General features: G+C 35.9%; 1 protein-coding gene across 1 annotated transcript in view; it reads right to left on the bottom strand.

Annotated features, from left to right (window-relative positions):
- LOC124982780 (centrosomal protein of 78 kDa-like) overlaps window positions 1–3,715 on the bottom strand; it is a gene marked incomplete at its 5' end in the record, with an annotated part of 45,245 nt that extends 41,530 nt beyond the window's left edge. The window contains 1 exon segment of the mRNA XM_047549703.1: window positions 3,527–3,715. Within this exon segment, the coding sequence (XP_047405659.1) occupies window positions 3,527–3,715 (189 nt within the window).
- Window positions 3,716–16,749: the final 13,034 nt, after the last annotated feature.

Raw genomic sequence — 16,749 nt, 5'->3', positions numbered from 1 at the left:
AGCACATGGAACCTTCTCGAAAATAGACCATATGTTATGCCACAAAGCAGCCCTTAGGAAATGCAAAAAAATAGAGATACTGCCTTGTGTTCTATCAGATCATAATGGATTGAGAATAGAAATCAATGACTAAATTAAAAAGGGAAATTACTCCAACACCTGGAGACTAAATAATATGCTACTGAATGAAACATGGATAACATAAAACATCAGGGGTGAGATTAAAAAATTCTTACAGGTCAATGAGAACGATGATTCAACATATCAAAATCTCTGGGACACTATGAAAGCGTTACTAAGAGGAAAATTTGTTGCATGAAGCGCATTCCAGAAAAGAATGAAAAGTGAGTAACTAAATGACCTAACATTACAGCTCAAAGCCATAGAAAAAGAAGGACAGAATAACAGAAAAGTAGTAGAAGACAGGAAATAATTAAAATCAGAGTTGAAATCAATGAAATTGAAACAAAAGAAACTATTCGAAAAATTGACAAAACAAAAAGTTGGTTCTTTGAGAAAGTGAACAAAATAGACAAACCCTTAGCCACACTAACAAAGAGGAGAGAGAAGACTCAAATTACTAAAATACATGATGCAAAAGGAAATATCATGACAGACACCACTGAGATACAGAACATAATGAGAAGCTACTTTGAAAATCTGTATTCCAACAAAATAGAAACTACCGAAGACTTTGACAAATTTCTAGACACATACGCTCCTCCCAAACTGAACCAGGAGGACATACACAATTTAAACAGATCAGTATCAAGCAATGAAAAAGAAGAAGCCATTGAAAATCTAGCATCCAAGAAAAGCCCAGGAGCAGCGGATTCTCAGCCGAGTTCTACAAGACCTTCAAAGAAGAACTCATTCCAATACTTCTCAAAGTATCCCAGGAAATAGGAAAAGAGGGTACCCTACTGAACTCATTCTATGAAGCTAGTATCACCCTCATACCCAAACCAGGAAAAGACACATCAAGGAAAGAAAATTTTAGACCAATATCCTTGATGAATATAGATGCAAAGATCCTTAACAAAATATTGGCAAACCATATCCAAAAACATATTAAGAAATTGTGCACCACAATCAAGTGGGGTTCATCCCTGGAATGCAAGGATGGTTCAACATTTGTAAATCAATAAACGTAATCCATCATGTCAATAGACTTAAGGATAAGAATCATATCGTTATTTCAATTGATGCAGAAAAAGCGTTCAACAAAATACAACACCCCTTCATGCTCAAAACACTAGAAAAAATAGGGATAGTAGGAACATACCTGAACATTGTAAGGGCTATTTATGGTAAGCCCATGGCCAACATCATTCTTAATGGAGAAAAACTGAAATCATTCCCTTTAAAAATGGGAACAAGACAGGGATGTCCTCTTTCACCACTTCTATTCAACATTGTCCTCGAAACTCTAGCCAGAGCAATTAGGCAGACCAAAGCAATCAAAGGGATACGAATAGGAAAAGAGGAACTTAAGCTGTCACTATTTGCGGATGACATGATTCTATATTTAGAGGATCCAAAAACCTCCTCCTGAAAACTTCTGGACCTCATCAATGAATTCAGCAAAATAGCAGGCTATAAAATCAACACGCATAAATCTAAAGCATTTTTATACGCAAGCTATGAAACATCTGAAATGGAAATGAGGAAAACAACTCCATTTGCAATAACCTCAAAAAAAATAAAATAAAATACTTGGGCATCAATCTAACCAAAGAGGTAAAAGATCTCTATAATGAAAACTATAGAACATTGAAGAAAGTTATTGAGGAAGACCTTAGAAGATAGAAAGATCTCCCATGTTCTTGGATAGGCAGAATTAATTTTGTCAAAATGGCCATACTACCAAAAGTGCTATACAGATTCAATGCAATTCCAATTAAAATCCCAATGACATACCTTACAGAAATAGAGCAAGGAATCATGAAATTCATCTGGAAGAAAAAGAAATTCAGAATAGCTAAAGTAATCCTTAGCAAGAAGAATGAAACAGGGGGTATTGGAATACCACAACTTCAACTATACTATAAAGCAATAGTAACAAAAACAGCATGATATTGGCACCAAAAATAGACAGGTAGATCAATGGTACAGAATAGAGGACATGGACACAAACCCAAATAAATACAATTTTCTCATACGAGACAAAGGTGCCAAAAATATGCAATGGAGAAAAGATAGTCTCTTCAACAAATGGTGCTGGGAAAACTGGAAATGCATATGCAACAGAATGAAACTAAACCCCTATCTCTCACCCTGCACAAAACTCAACTCTAAATGGATCAAGGACCTTGAAATCAGACCAGAGCCCCTGCATCTTATAGAAGAAAAAGTAGGTCCAAACCTTCACCTTGTTGGCTTAGGATCAGACTTCCTTAACAGGACTCCCATAGCACAAGAAATAAAAGCAAGAATCAACAACCGGGATAGATTCAAACTAAATAGCTTACTCTCAGCAAAGGAAACTATCAGCAATGCGAAGAGAGAGCCTACAGATTGGGAGGATATCTTTGTCACTCATACTTCAGATAGAGCACTAATCTCCAGAATCTATAAAGAACTCAAAAAACTCTACACCAAGAATGCAAATAACTCAATCAACAAATGGGCTAAGGAAATGAACAGACACAGACACTTCACAGTAGAAGATGTACAAGCAATCAACAGATATATGAAAAAATGTTCAACATCCCTAGTAATAAGGGAAATGCAAATCAAAACTACCCTAAGATTTCATCTCACCCCAATTAGAATGGCGATTATCAAGAACACAAGCAACAATAGGTGTTGGTGAGGATGTGGTGAAAAAGGAACACTCATACATTGCTGGTGGGGTTGCAAATTAGTGCAGCCACTCTGGAAAGCAGTGTGGAGATTCCTCAGAAAGCTTGGAATGGAAACACCATTTGACCCAGCTATCCCACTCCTTGGCCTATACCCAAAGGACTTAAAATCAGTGTACTACAGAGATACAGCCACATCAATGTTCTTAGCTGCTCAATTCACAATAACCAGACTGTGGAACCAACCTAGATGCCCTTCAGTTAATGAATGGATAAAGAAACTGTGGTATGTATATATATATATATATATATATATATATATATATATATATATATATAAAATGGAATATTACTCAGCTATAAAGAATAATAAAATTATGGCATTTGCAGGCAAATGGATGAAATTGGAGAATATCATGTTAAGTGAGATAAGTGAATCTCAAAAATCCAAAAGACGAATGATCTCACTTATAAGCGGATGATGACACGTGATGGGGGGTAGGAGGGGGGCAAGAATGGAGGAAGGAGGGACCGTAAAGAGGGAAAAGAGAGGTGGGAGGGGTGGGGGGAAGGAAAAAATAATGGAATGAATCAAACATCATTACCCTATGTAAATGTATGAATATGCAAATGGTATGCTATTACTCCATGTACAAACAGAATCAACATGTATCCCATTTGTTTACAATAAAAATAAACTTAAAAAAAAAAGTTGATTTATTCAATCCCTTTGTTAAAGCAGTTAAATCCCTCTCTCTCAGAACTAGTCCATTTAACTCCAGGTTCCTTAGCACATTTGATGCACTTAAACAGCTTTTAAGAGCTCTACATAACCAAAAGGTCATATCTTTGGATCTTATAGCAGGAACACGACTTCTGCATACTTTATTTACTTCAGAACCAGGGGCCCCGGGTCACGTCCAGCCTCTCCAGCACTCTCCGCCCGGCAGTTGCGGCCCCTCACAATGCACAGGAGCAGTGGCCAGAAGACGAAGGCCAAGGCCCTCAGGCTAAGCCCTCAGGCTAGGCCAGCGCCTCAATGCCACATTCCCGTGCTGCCTCCCGCTCTGTGGCCATAGCCATTGACTTTCGTCTCTTCTTTTAATTGTCTTCTAGTGAAAGTATTTTCAAAGAGTTTTCCTAGCAGAATGTGGAAACATTTTTTTGATACCTTGAAATTCCTGAGCTATACAGGTACAGGTTGTTAATTGATAGACTATAAACTAATATTTATCTATCATACTTAAATTAGAAACACATTTCTTTTGTATTCCTTGGTATAAAAAACAGTTGAGAAGCATTACTTCAAATTACCTAATGTATCAGAGAAGTAGAAGTATAGTTTTCATAATTTTTTTTTATTAAATATGTCCCCCAAATGTCCCAACTGTATTCCTGCTGTATCTTTAGCAATAATTATACTTTTTTTTTTAAATTATTAGTTGGAAATAAATTGAGCGAGGTGCATTAGGTCATTCTAAGGAAGAACTTGAAAAGTCAAACAAAAGTGTGGACTTAATATTTCAAGGCCTGCTGTCTTTTGAAGATACTTATTTTACTTTATGCTTTGATGTTTACTCAGATATTTGCCATTTGTGATCCTCTTCTTCCTTCAATATTTAAGTTTCATTTTGAAATATTTCCATCTTCTTTAAACATTTGCTACAGAGACTATCTACTGGCAAGAGATTCTTCTTTCATTTTTTAATCTGAAAATGCTATATATTCATCACAATTTTTGAAGAATATTTTCATTGGATATGAACTATTTTGTAGGCAGTTATATTTTCCCTTCAATGATTTAAAAATATTTTTTGTCAAATTCTAGCACCACTTCTGTGCACCCCAATAGTTTATAATGAGAAAGAGATTTTTGAATAATTGTTTCCTCATAGGTAATGTGCAATTTTTTTGACTGCTTTAATAATTTCCCCCATATCTTTGGTTTTAAACAGCTATGTAATTTTATTCCTATATGTGATTTTCTTCAAATAAACCCTGCTTAAAATTTGCTGGTTTTCTTGAAAGTATCCATTTGTGAATTTAAACCAGAGAATGGGAAAAATGTTGAAAAGTTAATTCTACTCTCTTTCATTTTAAAAATGATATCAACTTTTGTTTTGAGATATCTGGATCATGGAGTGAAAACCTTAATTCTCTTGCTGATTTTTTTTTTTTTTTTATACTTCTTTCCTCCCCTACTTCCTTCTTTACTGTTTTGCCACATAGACACATTGGATCCTAGATGAACTAATCATTCTTTTTTATTGTTCACCATTTTATCTTTAACATATTTGAGAGTTTGAAAATAATTTGCTATAATTTTTGTTTGTTTGTTTCTTGGAATAATCATTCTTCTATAAAAGATATTATATTTGTGTTTTTCCTTTTCCATCTTTGCAGAGGTTTGGAAATGGAGATAGTTGTGCATAAATCCTAGTTGATTCCTTTTAGATTCTCTTTATCTTTAAAAGAAAAAAACTTACATGTTACCTATCTATTTCCTTAAGAATAATGTGAGGTGGTCTAAGTTAAATTGGAAGAAATATAATTCTGCTAAAAATACATTGTCTTAGACAATGTATTTAACTGTTCTCCAAAACTCTGGCTTATCATTTGTGCAGATATGTCTTTTCTGCAATCTGCACTTTGATAGTGTGTAGTAGATGGGATTCAAAGTGAAAGCCCTGATTGTTCCTTCCTTTCAGATCATTTTTGTTAGAAGAATTTCAATTGATCCCTGCTTCTCCTTACTGGACCATTAAAATTGAACCCTAGGAAGACAATAAAGGTTATTTCTAAATTTTTAATTCCATTCTAGATTTCTTGTTTTGTTGTATCTGACAGAGAATCTTGTAGTTTGATATTTGGGGTTATACCAGCTACTGAAGAGAGCTAACATTTCCTTTTTCTTCTTGTGCAGTTCTGTCAAACTCAGAGGGGTTGCTTCCCCCTCAGGAATTTCAAAAGCTATGCCTTTGTAAATTCTGCCAAATAGCTGATAGCCAACCAGAACTGTAAGCATTCCTAGGCACTGGTTTTGCAGAAGCTGAGCCACTGACACAGCTTGTGATTTTAACATATGAATCTTATGCTGAGAACCATTTGCTGTTTGCCCGTTACTGGTCTTATCAATCAGAAGGTTTAAAGTAGTATCCAACCTTCATTTAGCAAAACTTCTATTTAAATTAAGCCAGAATTAGCTAAATATATTTCTCCTCAAGAAAGAACTAAATGTAAGTAAGAAAGATTTTTTATATTTTCTTTTTCACATCAACTTGAAACTTAGCTGACATACCTGGCTGCAACCCTTGTGAGCATTGCAATAAACAAGTTGAATAAGAAATTTCATCTCTATGGTGAAACAGGCACCTGCAGGAGAGAGGAGACACAATCTCACTTAGGATAGGTAAATCCAGACACCAGGAAGAAGGATTCAGCCAGAATAGTTTAAAAAAAAAGAAAGGATTAAACCTGGGTGCAGGGTTGTAGAACAGTGTGATGATTCTAGGTTCTGCAGAAGTTAGGGACTTCCACTATCTCTGGCAGGCTATTTCTCCATAAACCCTACCAGACTCACAGAAATAATCAGACTTCGGAAAAGAACAGTGTTAATACAGAAGTGGCATGTAGTTCCCCAGAGACCCTTCTCCCCATCCACTGTCTGTATTATAGAATGAGAGAGTTAATGTATGTGTCAGGGAAAAGAAGGACATCAAAAATTGCTGCCCTTAGGGGGCCAATGAGAAACCACTGCAGGTGACCAAAAGGATCAGGAGAAAACCTACTCCTATAGGACAGGCAGGGAGTGAAACTGGGCCCACAACTTTATTCAGGGTTGGGGCAGCAAAGCTGAGGTCACACACCAAATACATGTGCATTCAGTACCTAGGACAGTCATAATCAGCACAACCAAGATTATCATCTCCACTGCCTTCCGGTACCAAGACAACATGTTTTGGAAAAGATGTAAAGAAAAATACAACCGGAATTGAGATCAATGAGGAATAAGAATGTGCAAAGAGATCCTCTCTGAAGCACATTGCAAAGGGAAAACTAAAATGATCAAGGTCAAGAGGAGATTCCATGGTTAAACAAACTTTACATTAGACAACAGATTGCATTACAGGGATTTGAAACCTATGAAATGAGGAAAACCACAGTAACAATAAATTACAATTTATAAATTATAAACCTAACTGAACTCTTAATGATTAACTCAAATCCCAGATTGAAGACCTAGCACAAAATTATTTAACTCAGTTCTTACTGTTCTAGACAAGATGTTCAATTTTCAACAAGTGAGTACTCCCAAGGATAAAGAGGGATATTACAAAATGACAAAGAAGTTATATTAGTGCATTAGGATTACCATAACAAAATACTACAGATTGGGTGACTTAAGCAACAGAATTTTTTTTTCTCATGATTTGAAGACTACAGGACCAAGAGCAAGGTGTCAGTAGGTTTGGTTTCTTCTGAAGTTTCTCTTTCGCTTAAAGATGGCTGCTTTCTTCCTGGGTTCTCACCTGGTCTTTTCTTTCCATGTGCCCATCTCTGGTGTCTCTCTGTGTGTCTGAATTAATTCTTCTTATAAAGACATCCAATCAAATTGAATTAGTGCTAACCCTAAGTGGCTTCATGTTAACTACCCCTTCAAAGGTCTTCTCTCTAAATATTCTGATATTCTAATAGATATTTTAAATATTCTAATAATCTGAGGAACTAAGTCTTAGGACTTAAACACGGATTTTTGTAGAGACATGATTCATGCTATAATATTCCACCCTCTAACCCCAACAGGTCACAACAAGGATCAGTTAATTTTGTTCACCAAAGTAAACATTGATAGAACTCAAATGGGAAATTTACTAGTGCATAATTTTAGTTGGAATTGTAGACACTTGTCTCTAAGCAATCAATAAAACCAATAAACCAAGAAGGGGAAAAATTAGTAAGGAGGTAGAAGAACTGAGCAACATTGTCAATCAACAGGATCTAATTGGTATCATAGAAGATTATCCAACAACAGCAATATACAATATTTTCAAGTGCAAATTGAACTTCCATTAAAACAGCACACTGTGGGCATAAAAAACTGAAAATATTTACAAGTATAGACATGCAAAATTTGTCTCAGATCGTATCAAAATTATTCTATAAATTAAGAATAGAAAGATTTGGGAATGTTCCAAATATTGGAATTTTAGGCTGAAGAAGAAGTGTCACAGAAAAATTAAAAATATATTTTGAATTGAATGAGACAAACATAATAGCATATAAAAATTAATAGGGTTTAATATCTAGAATAAAAAACTATAGACCAGTATCCTGCATGAACATAGTTGCAAAAAAACTCAATAAAATATTATCAAACTATAATAAAAACATATTAAGAAGATCATACACCATGATCAATAGAGTTTCATTCCAGGGATGCAAGTTTGGCTCAATACACATAAGTCAAAAAATGTAATTCACCACATAAATAGAATTGAGGACAAGAAATCTTATGATCATCTCAATAGATGCTGAAAGGGCCTTTGATAAAATCCAGCAACAATTTATGTTAAAAAATGCTGGAGAAACTAACGATAGAAAAAACTAGCCTCAACACTACAGAGGCAATATATGACAAACCCAAAGCCAATATCACAATGAATGAAGAAAAACTGAAAGCTATTTAGTATAATTCTTGAAACTCTAGTCAGAGAAATCAGATAAGAGTAGGAAATTAAAAGGGTATAAATCAGAAAAGAAGTCAAAATACATCACTGTTTGCTGATGACACAATCCTATATCTAGAATACAAAAAAAAAAAAATTCCATAGGAAGATTTCTAGAGCTGATAGACAAATTTTGCAAAGTAGCAGGATACAAGATTAACACTCTTAAATCAATGACTTTTCTATATTCCAACAGTGAATATGCTAAGAAATCACGAAAACCATTCCTTTCATTATAACCTAAAAAAACAAAAAAAAAAAATAAAAAAATAAAAAAACTTGGAATTAATCTAACCAAGGAAGTAACAGAACTCTACAATGAAAACTACAGGACACTGAAGAAAAATACTAAAGAAGACCTCAGGAGATGGAAAGACCTCCCATGCTCTTGGATAGGCAGAATTAATACTAGAAAAATGGTCATATTACCAAAAGCATTATACAGATTTAATCAAAATACCAATATCCATGACATTCTTTAAAGAACTAGAAAAATCAGTCCTTAAATTCATTTAGAAGAATGAGACCCCTAGAATAGCCTAAGCAATTCTGAACATTTTTTCCTAGTGATACAAGGAGGTATCACAAAAACCAATCTCAAATTATACTACTATATAATTCAAATTATAGTAATAGAGTATGGCATGGTACTGACATCAAAATGAACATGAAGACCAATGGAATAGATTAGAAGACACAGAGACAAACCCAGATTCTTAGAGTCATCTGATACTTGACAAAGTTGACAAAAATATATGTTAGAGAAAACCTTTTTAACAAATGGTGCTGGTAAAACTGGAAACCCATATACGGAAGAGTGAAATTAGATCTCTATCTCTCAACCTGCAAAAAACTCATCAAAATGGATTAAGCACCTAGGCATTAGACCAGAATCTACGAAACTGATAGAAGAAAACACGATCAACACTCCATCACATAGGTGCAGACACCAACTTCATCAACAAGACCCCTAAAGCTCAAGAAATAAAACCAAGAAACAATAAGTGGGATGCCATCAAATTAAAAAGCTTCTGTACAGCAAAGGAAATGATTACAAGCATGAAGAAAGAGTCTATGGATTAGAAAAAAATCTTTGCTAGCCACTCCTCTAACAGGGGATTAATATTGAGAATGTATATTTAAAAAAAAAAAAAAACCCTCAACACCAAAACCACAAATAACCTAATCAATAAATGAATAAATGGACAAGATAACTAAATAGAAATATATCAAATAAAGAAATATGAGTACCCAACAAATATAAGAAAAAATATTCAACATCTCTAGCAATCAGGGAAATGCAAATCAAAACCTCAATAAGATTCCATCTCATTCCAGTTAGAATGCCAATTATCAAGAACATATCTCTACTAATAAAAAAATGCAAATCAAAACTACCCTAAGATTCCATCTCACCCCAATTAGAATGGCGATTACCAAGAATACAAGCAACAATAGATGTTGGTGAGGATGTGGGGAAAAAGGTAAGCTCATACATTGCTGATGTGGTTGCAAATTGGTGCAACCACTCTAGAAAGCAGTCTGGAGATTGCTTAGAAAACTTGGAATGGACCATTTGACCCAGCTATCCCACTCCTTGGCCTATACCCAAAGGACTTAAAATCAGCATATTACACTGATGCAGCTACATCAATGTTTATAGCAGCTCAATTCACATTAGCTAGATTGTGTAACCAACCTAGATACCCTTCAATAGATGAATAGATAAAGAAACTTTGGTATATATACACAATGGAATATTATTCAGTCATAAAGAAGAATTAAAATTATGACATTTGAAGGTAAGTGGATGGAGTTGGAGAATATCATGCTAAGTGAAATAAGCCAATCCCAAAAAACCAAGGACTGAATGATTTCTCTGATAAGCAGATGATGATACATAATAGGAAGGTGCAGGGGAGGCAAGAATGGAGGAAGGATGGATTCTACAGAGGAAAAAGAGGGGTGGGGAGTGGGTGAAGGGAAGGAAAAATAACAGAATGAGACAACATCAATACCCTATGTACATGTATGATCACACAAAAGGTGAGACTCTATTCTTGTATAACCAAAGAAACAAAAGTTGCACCCCAATGGTGTAGAGTGAATCAAATTTTTTTAAAAAAGAACACAAATAATAATAAATGCTGGCAAGGATTTAGGGGGAAAGGTATGCTTGTACACTACTGGTGGTACTTTAAATTAGCACAACCACTATGAAAAGCAGTATAGAAATTCCTCAAAAAACTAGCAATGGGGGCGGTGATCCAAGATGGCAGACTAGAGGGTGACTGCATCTCCAGTCGCTCCAGAACACAGAATTCAAGAAGGGGAGGCATTGAGAGACTTGGACTAAAATAGAGCCAGGGGGTGAGTCTCACCCACCAGGGGAAGCTCGGCCTGGGCAGCAGGCCCAGATAGAGGTGGCTTATCAGAGCAGGGAAGGGCAGCTAGAGTCTTCCCTAGGTAGCCCTGCACACTCCGGTGGTGGGTTCCTCCAACACTGCCAACTTCTCAGAGCAGGCCCCCAGTGAAAACCTTTCTGAAGAGAGCCAGCTCCAAGCCCTGGAACCAGTAGCGGGCTAGGGGCAGCTTTCTTCGGAAGCACTGCATTATCAAGTTCCTCCAAGATTTCAGGCTACTGAAGGCTGGGAGGTGATACACTGGAAATCTACAGGGACACTATAAGCCAATAGAGGAAATCTGCAATATCTCAGAGTCCCACTGACATCTGACCAATATGAGAAAACAAGGGAAGAAAATGTCCCAAACAAACCTAGATACAATATCAATAAAACCCAATGACAGCACAGCAGAAGAAATGTCAGGGAGTTCAGAATGTACATAATTAAAAAAATCAGGGAAGCAAACAAAGAGATAAAAGAGCAAATGCAGGCTTTGAAGGAGGAGATGAAAGAGCAAATGCAGGCATTAAATGATCGCACCAATCAACAGTTAAAAGAGCAAATACAGGAAGCAAGAGATCATTTCAATAAAGAGTTAGAGATACTGGAAAAAAAAAAACAGACAGAAATCCTTGAAATGAAGGAAAAAATAAACTAAGTTAAAAAGTCCATAGAAAGCATAACCAATAGGATAGAACACCTGGAAGACAGAACCTCAGACATTGAAGACAAATTATTTAATCTTGAAAACAAAGTTGGCCAAACAGAGAAGATGGTAAGAAATCATGAACAGAATCTACAAGAATTATGGGATATCATGAAAAGGCCAAATTTAAGGATTATTGGGATTGAGGAAGGCTTAGAAAAACAAACCAAAGGAATGAACAATCTATTCAATGAAATAATATCAGAAAATTTCCCAAATCTGAAGAATGAAATGGAAAACCAAGTACAAGAGGCTTATAGACTCCAAATATACAAAATTACAACAGACCCACACCAAGGCACATTATTATGAAAATACCTAACATACAAAATAAAGACAGAATTTTAAAGGACGCAAGAGAAAAGAATCAAATTACATTCAGAGGGAAACCAATAAGAATATCAGCAGATTTTTCAATCCAGACCCTAAAACCTAGAAGGGCCTGGAACAACATTTACCAAGTCCTGAAAGAAAACGGATGCCAACCAAGAATCATATAACCAGCAAAACTTACTTTCAGATTTGACGATGAAATAAGATCCTTCCATGATAAACAAAAGCTAAAGGAATTTCCAAAAAGAAAGCCGGATTACAGAAAACTCTCAGCAAAATATTCAATGAGGAAGAAATGAAAAACAACAAGGCAAATCAGCAATGGGAGGAACTAGCGTAAAGGAATAGCCAAATAAAGGAGAAACCAAATCATGTCAAAAAACAAAAATGAGTCAAATGACTGGGAATACAAATCATATCTCAATAATAACCCTGAATGTTAATGGCCTGAACTCATCAATCAAAAGACATAGACTGGCAGATTGGATTAAAAAGAAAGATCCAACAATATGCTGCCTGCAAGAGACTCATCTCATAGAAAGAGATACCCATAGACTAAAGGTGAAAGGATGGGAAAAAACATACCATGCACATGGACACAGCAAAAAAGCTGGAGCATCCATCTTCATTTCAGATAATGTGGACTTCAAGCAAAAACTAGTCAGAAGGGATAAAGAAGGACATTACATGCTGCTTAAGGGAAACATAAATCAGCAAGACATAACAATCATAAATATCTATGCCCCGAACATTGGCTCATCCATGTACATCAAACAAATCCTTCTCATTTCCAGAAATCAAATAGACCACAACACAATAATACTAGGCGATTTTAACACACCTCTCTCACCATGGGATAGATCTTCCAACAAAAATTGAATAAAGAAACCATAGATCTCAATAACACAATCAACAATTTAGACTTAACCAACATATATAGAATATACCATTCAACAAAGAATGAATACACTTTCTTCTCAGCAGCACATGGATCCTTCTCTAAAATAGACCATATTTTATGCCACAAAGCTACTGTTAGCAAATACGAGAAGATAGAGATACTACCTTGTACTCTATCAGACCATAATGGATTGAAATTAGAAATAAATGACAGAATAAAAAACAGAAACTTCTCCAATACCTGGAGATTAAATAATACACTATTATATGATGAATGGATAACAGAAGACATCAGGAGGGAAATAAAAAAATTCTTAGAAGTAAACGAGACACATCATATCAAAATCTCTGGGACACTATGAAAGCAATACTTAGAGGAAGATTTATTTCATGGGGCGCATTCAACAAAAGAAGTAGAAATCAACAAATAAACAACTTAACACTACAGCTCAAAGCCCTAGAAAAAGAAGAGCAGACCAACACCGAAAGTAGTAGAAGACAGGAATACTTAAAATCAGAGCCGAAATCAACGAAATTGAAACAAAAGAAACAATCGGAAAAGTTAACAAAATAAATAGTTGGTTCTTCGAAAAAATAAACAAAATTGATAAACCCTTAGCCACACTAACAAAGAGAAAGAGGGAGAAAACTCAAATTACTAAAATTCAGAATGAACAAGGAAATATCACAACAGACACGAGTGAAATACAAAACATAATTAGAAACTATTTTCAAAATCTATACACCAAAAAGACAGAAAACCTCAAAGACATCAACAAGTTTCCAGAGACATATGAATCACCCAAACTGATCAAGGAGGACATACACAACTTAAATAAATCAATTTCAAGCAATGAAATAGAAGAGATCATCAAAAGCCTACCAACAAAGAAAAGTCCAGGACCAGATGGGTTCTCAGCCGAGTTCTACAAAACCTTTAAAGAAGAGCTCATTCCAATACTCCTCAAACTATTCCATGAAATAGAAGAGGAGGGAACCCTACCAAACTCGTTCTATGAAGTCAACATCACCCTGATACCTAAACCAGACAGAGACACATCGAGGAAAGAAAATTTCAGACCAATATCCTTAATCAACATTGACGCAAAAATTCTCAACAAAATTTTAGCAAATCACATACAAAAATATATTAACAGGATAGTGCACCACGATCAAGTGGGTTTTATCCCAGGGATGCAAGGTTGGTTCAACATCCAGAAATCAATAAATGTCATTCAGCATATCAACAGACTTAAAGTTAAGAATCACATGATTATTTCAATAGATGCAGAAAAAGCATTTGATAAAATACAGCATCCCTTCATGCTCAAAACACTAGAAAAAATTGGGGTAGTGGGAACATTCCTTAACATTATAAAGGCCATCTATGGTAAGCCCATGGCCAATATCATTCTAAATGTTGAAAAACTGAAAGCATTCCCCCTGAAAACTGGAACAAGGCAGGGATGCCCTCTTTCACCACTTCTATTCAACATCGTCCTTGAGACTCTAGCCAGAGCAATTAGACAAACCAAAGAAATGAAAGGGATACGAATTGGAAAAGAAGAACTCAAACTATCCCTGTTCGCTGATGACATGATTATATATTTAGAGGAACCTGGAAAGTCCACCAGAAAACTTTTAGAACTCATAAGTGAATTCAGTAAAGTAGCAGGTTACAAGATCAATGCTCATAAATCCAATGCATTTTTATACATAAGTGATGAATCTTCAGAAAGAGAAATTAGGAAAACTACCCCATTCACAATAGCATCAAAAAAAAAATAAAATAAAATACTTGGGAATCAATCTCACGAAAGAGGTGAAAGACCTCTACAATGAGAACTACAGAACACTGAAGAAAGAAGTTAAAGAAAACCTTAGAAGATGGAAAGATCTCCCATGTTCTTGGATAGGCAGAATTAATTTTGTCAAAATGGCCATACTACCTAAAGTGCTATACAGATTCAATGCAATTCCAATTAAAATCCCAATGATGTACCTTACAGAAATAGAGTGAGCAATTATGAAATTCATCTGGAAGAATAAAAAACCCAGGATAGCTAAAGCAATCTTCAGTAGAAAGAGTGAAGCAGGGGGTATCGCAATGCCAGATCTTCAACTCTACTACAAAGCAATAGTAACAAAAACAGCATGGTATTGGTACCAAAATAGACAGGTAGATCAATGGTACAGAATAGAGGACATGGACACAAACCCAAATAAATACAATTTTCTCATACTAGACAAAGGGGCCAAAAATATGCAATGGAGGAAAGATATAGCCTCTTCAACAAATGGTGCTGGGAAAACTGGAAAGCCATAGGCAACAGAATAAAATTAAACCCCTATCTCTCACCCTGCACAAAACTCAACTCAAAATGGATCAAGGACCTCAGAATCAGACCAGAGACCCTGCATCTTATAGAAGAAAAAGTAGGTCCAGAGCTTCAACATGTCGGCTTAGGACCAGACTTCCTCAACAGGACTCCCATACCACAAGAAATAAAAGCAAGAATCAATAACTGGGATAGATTCAAACTAAAAAGCTTTCTCTCAGCAAAGGAAACTATCAGCAATGCAGAGAGCCTATAGAGTGGGAGAAAATCTTTGCCAATCATAATTCAGATAGAGCACTAATCTCCAGAATCTATAAAGAACTCAAAAAACTCTACACCAAGAATGCAAATAATCCAATTAACAAATGGGCTAAGAAAATGAATAGACACTTCACAGAAGAAGATGTACAAGCAATGAACCAACATATGGAAAAATGTTCAACATCTCTAGTAATAAGAGAAATGCAAATCAAAGCCACCCTAAGATTCCATCTCACCCCAATTAGAATGGCGATTATCAAGAATACAAGCAACAACAGGTGTTGGCGAGGATGTGGGGAGAAAGGTACACTCATACATTGCTGGTGGGGCTGCAAACTAGTGCAGCCACTCTGGAAAGCGGTTTGGAGACTCCTTAGAAAACTTGGAATGGAACCACCATTTGACCCAGCTATCCCACTCCTTGGCCTATACCCAAAGGACTTAAAATCAGCATATTACAGAGATACAGCCACATCAATGTTCATAGCTGCTTAGTTCACAATAGCCAGATTGTGGAACCAACCTAGATGTCCTTCAATTGATGAATGGTTAAAGAAACTGTGGTTATATACACAATGGAATATTACTCAGCCATAAAGAATGATAAAATTATTGCATTTGCAGGCTAATAGATGAAATTGGAGAATATCATGCTAAGTGAGATAAGCCAATCTCAAAATACCAAAGCATGAATGATATCGCTAATAAGTGGACGATGACACATAATGGGGGGTGGGAGGGGTGAGTGTTAGGGTTAGAGTTAGGGTTAGGGAGGGGGCAAGAATGGAGAAAGGAAGGACTGTATAGAGGGAAAAGAGGGGTGGGAGAGGTGGGGGGGAAGGGAAAAAATAACAGAATGAATCAAACAACATTACCCTATGTAAATTTATGATTACACAAATGGTATGCCTTTACGCCATGTACAAACAGAGAAACAACATGTATCACCTTTGTTTACAATAAAGATAAAAAAGAGAGAGACATAAAGGAAAAAAAAAAAAAAAAGATTAGACCTGATGGGGCTCTTGCACAGAACCTACTTGACACCGTCCAGGGGAGTCAATTTGGCGTGGGGGACAAAAGAGTAGCGAGACTCTTGAATTCAGAATGGTTTGTTGATGAATCAGGAAACCCGGGAACTAGAACCTTGAACCTCTTAACAAAAAACCCTGGCGCTCAAGGAGAGCCAGCTTATATCCCCTCCAGGAAGCGAAGGGTAGGGCTGATGCCAATTATGCAAAGATTAGGTGAGAGCTAGCTGCCCAATCATGGTAA

This window comes from Sciurus carolinensis, chromosome 4, assembly GCF_902686445.1.
Source record: "Sciurus carolinensis chromosome 4, mSciCar1.2, whole genome shotgun sequence".
NCBI classification, from domain to species: domain Eukaryota; kingdom Metazoa; phylum Chordata; class Mammalia; order Rodentia; family Sciuridae; genus Sciurus; species Sciurus carolinensis.
This window is presented reverse-complemented; position numbering and strand designations above follow the sequence as displayed.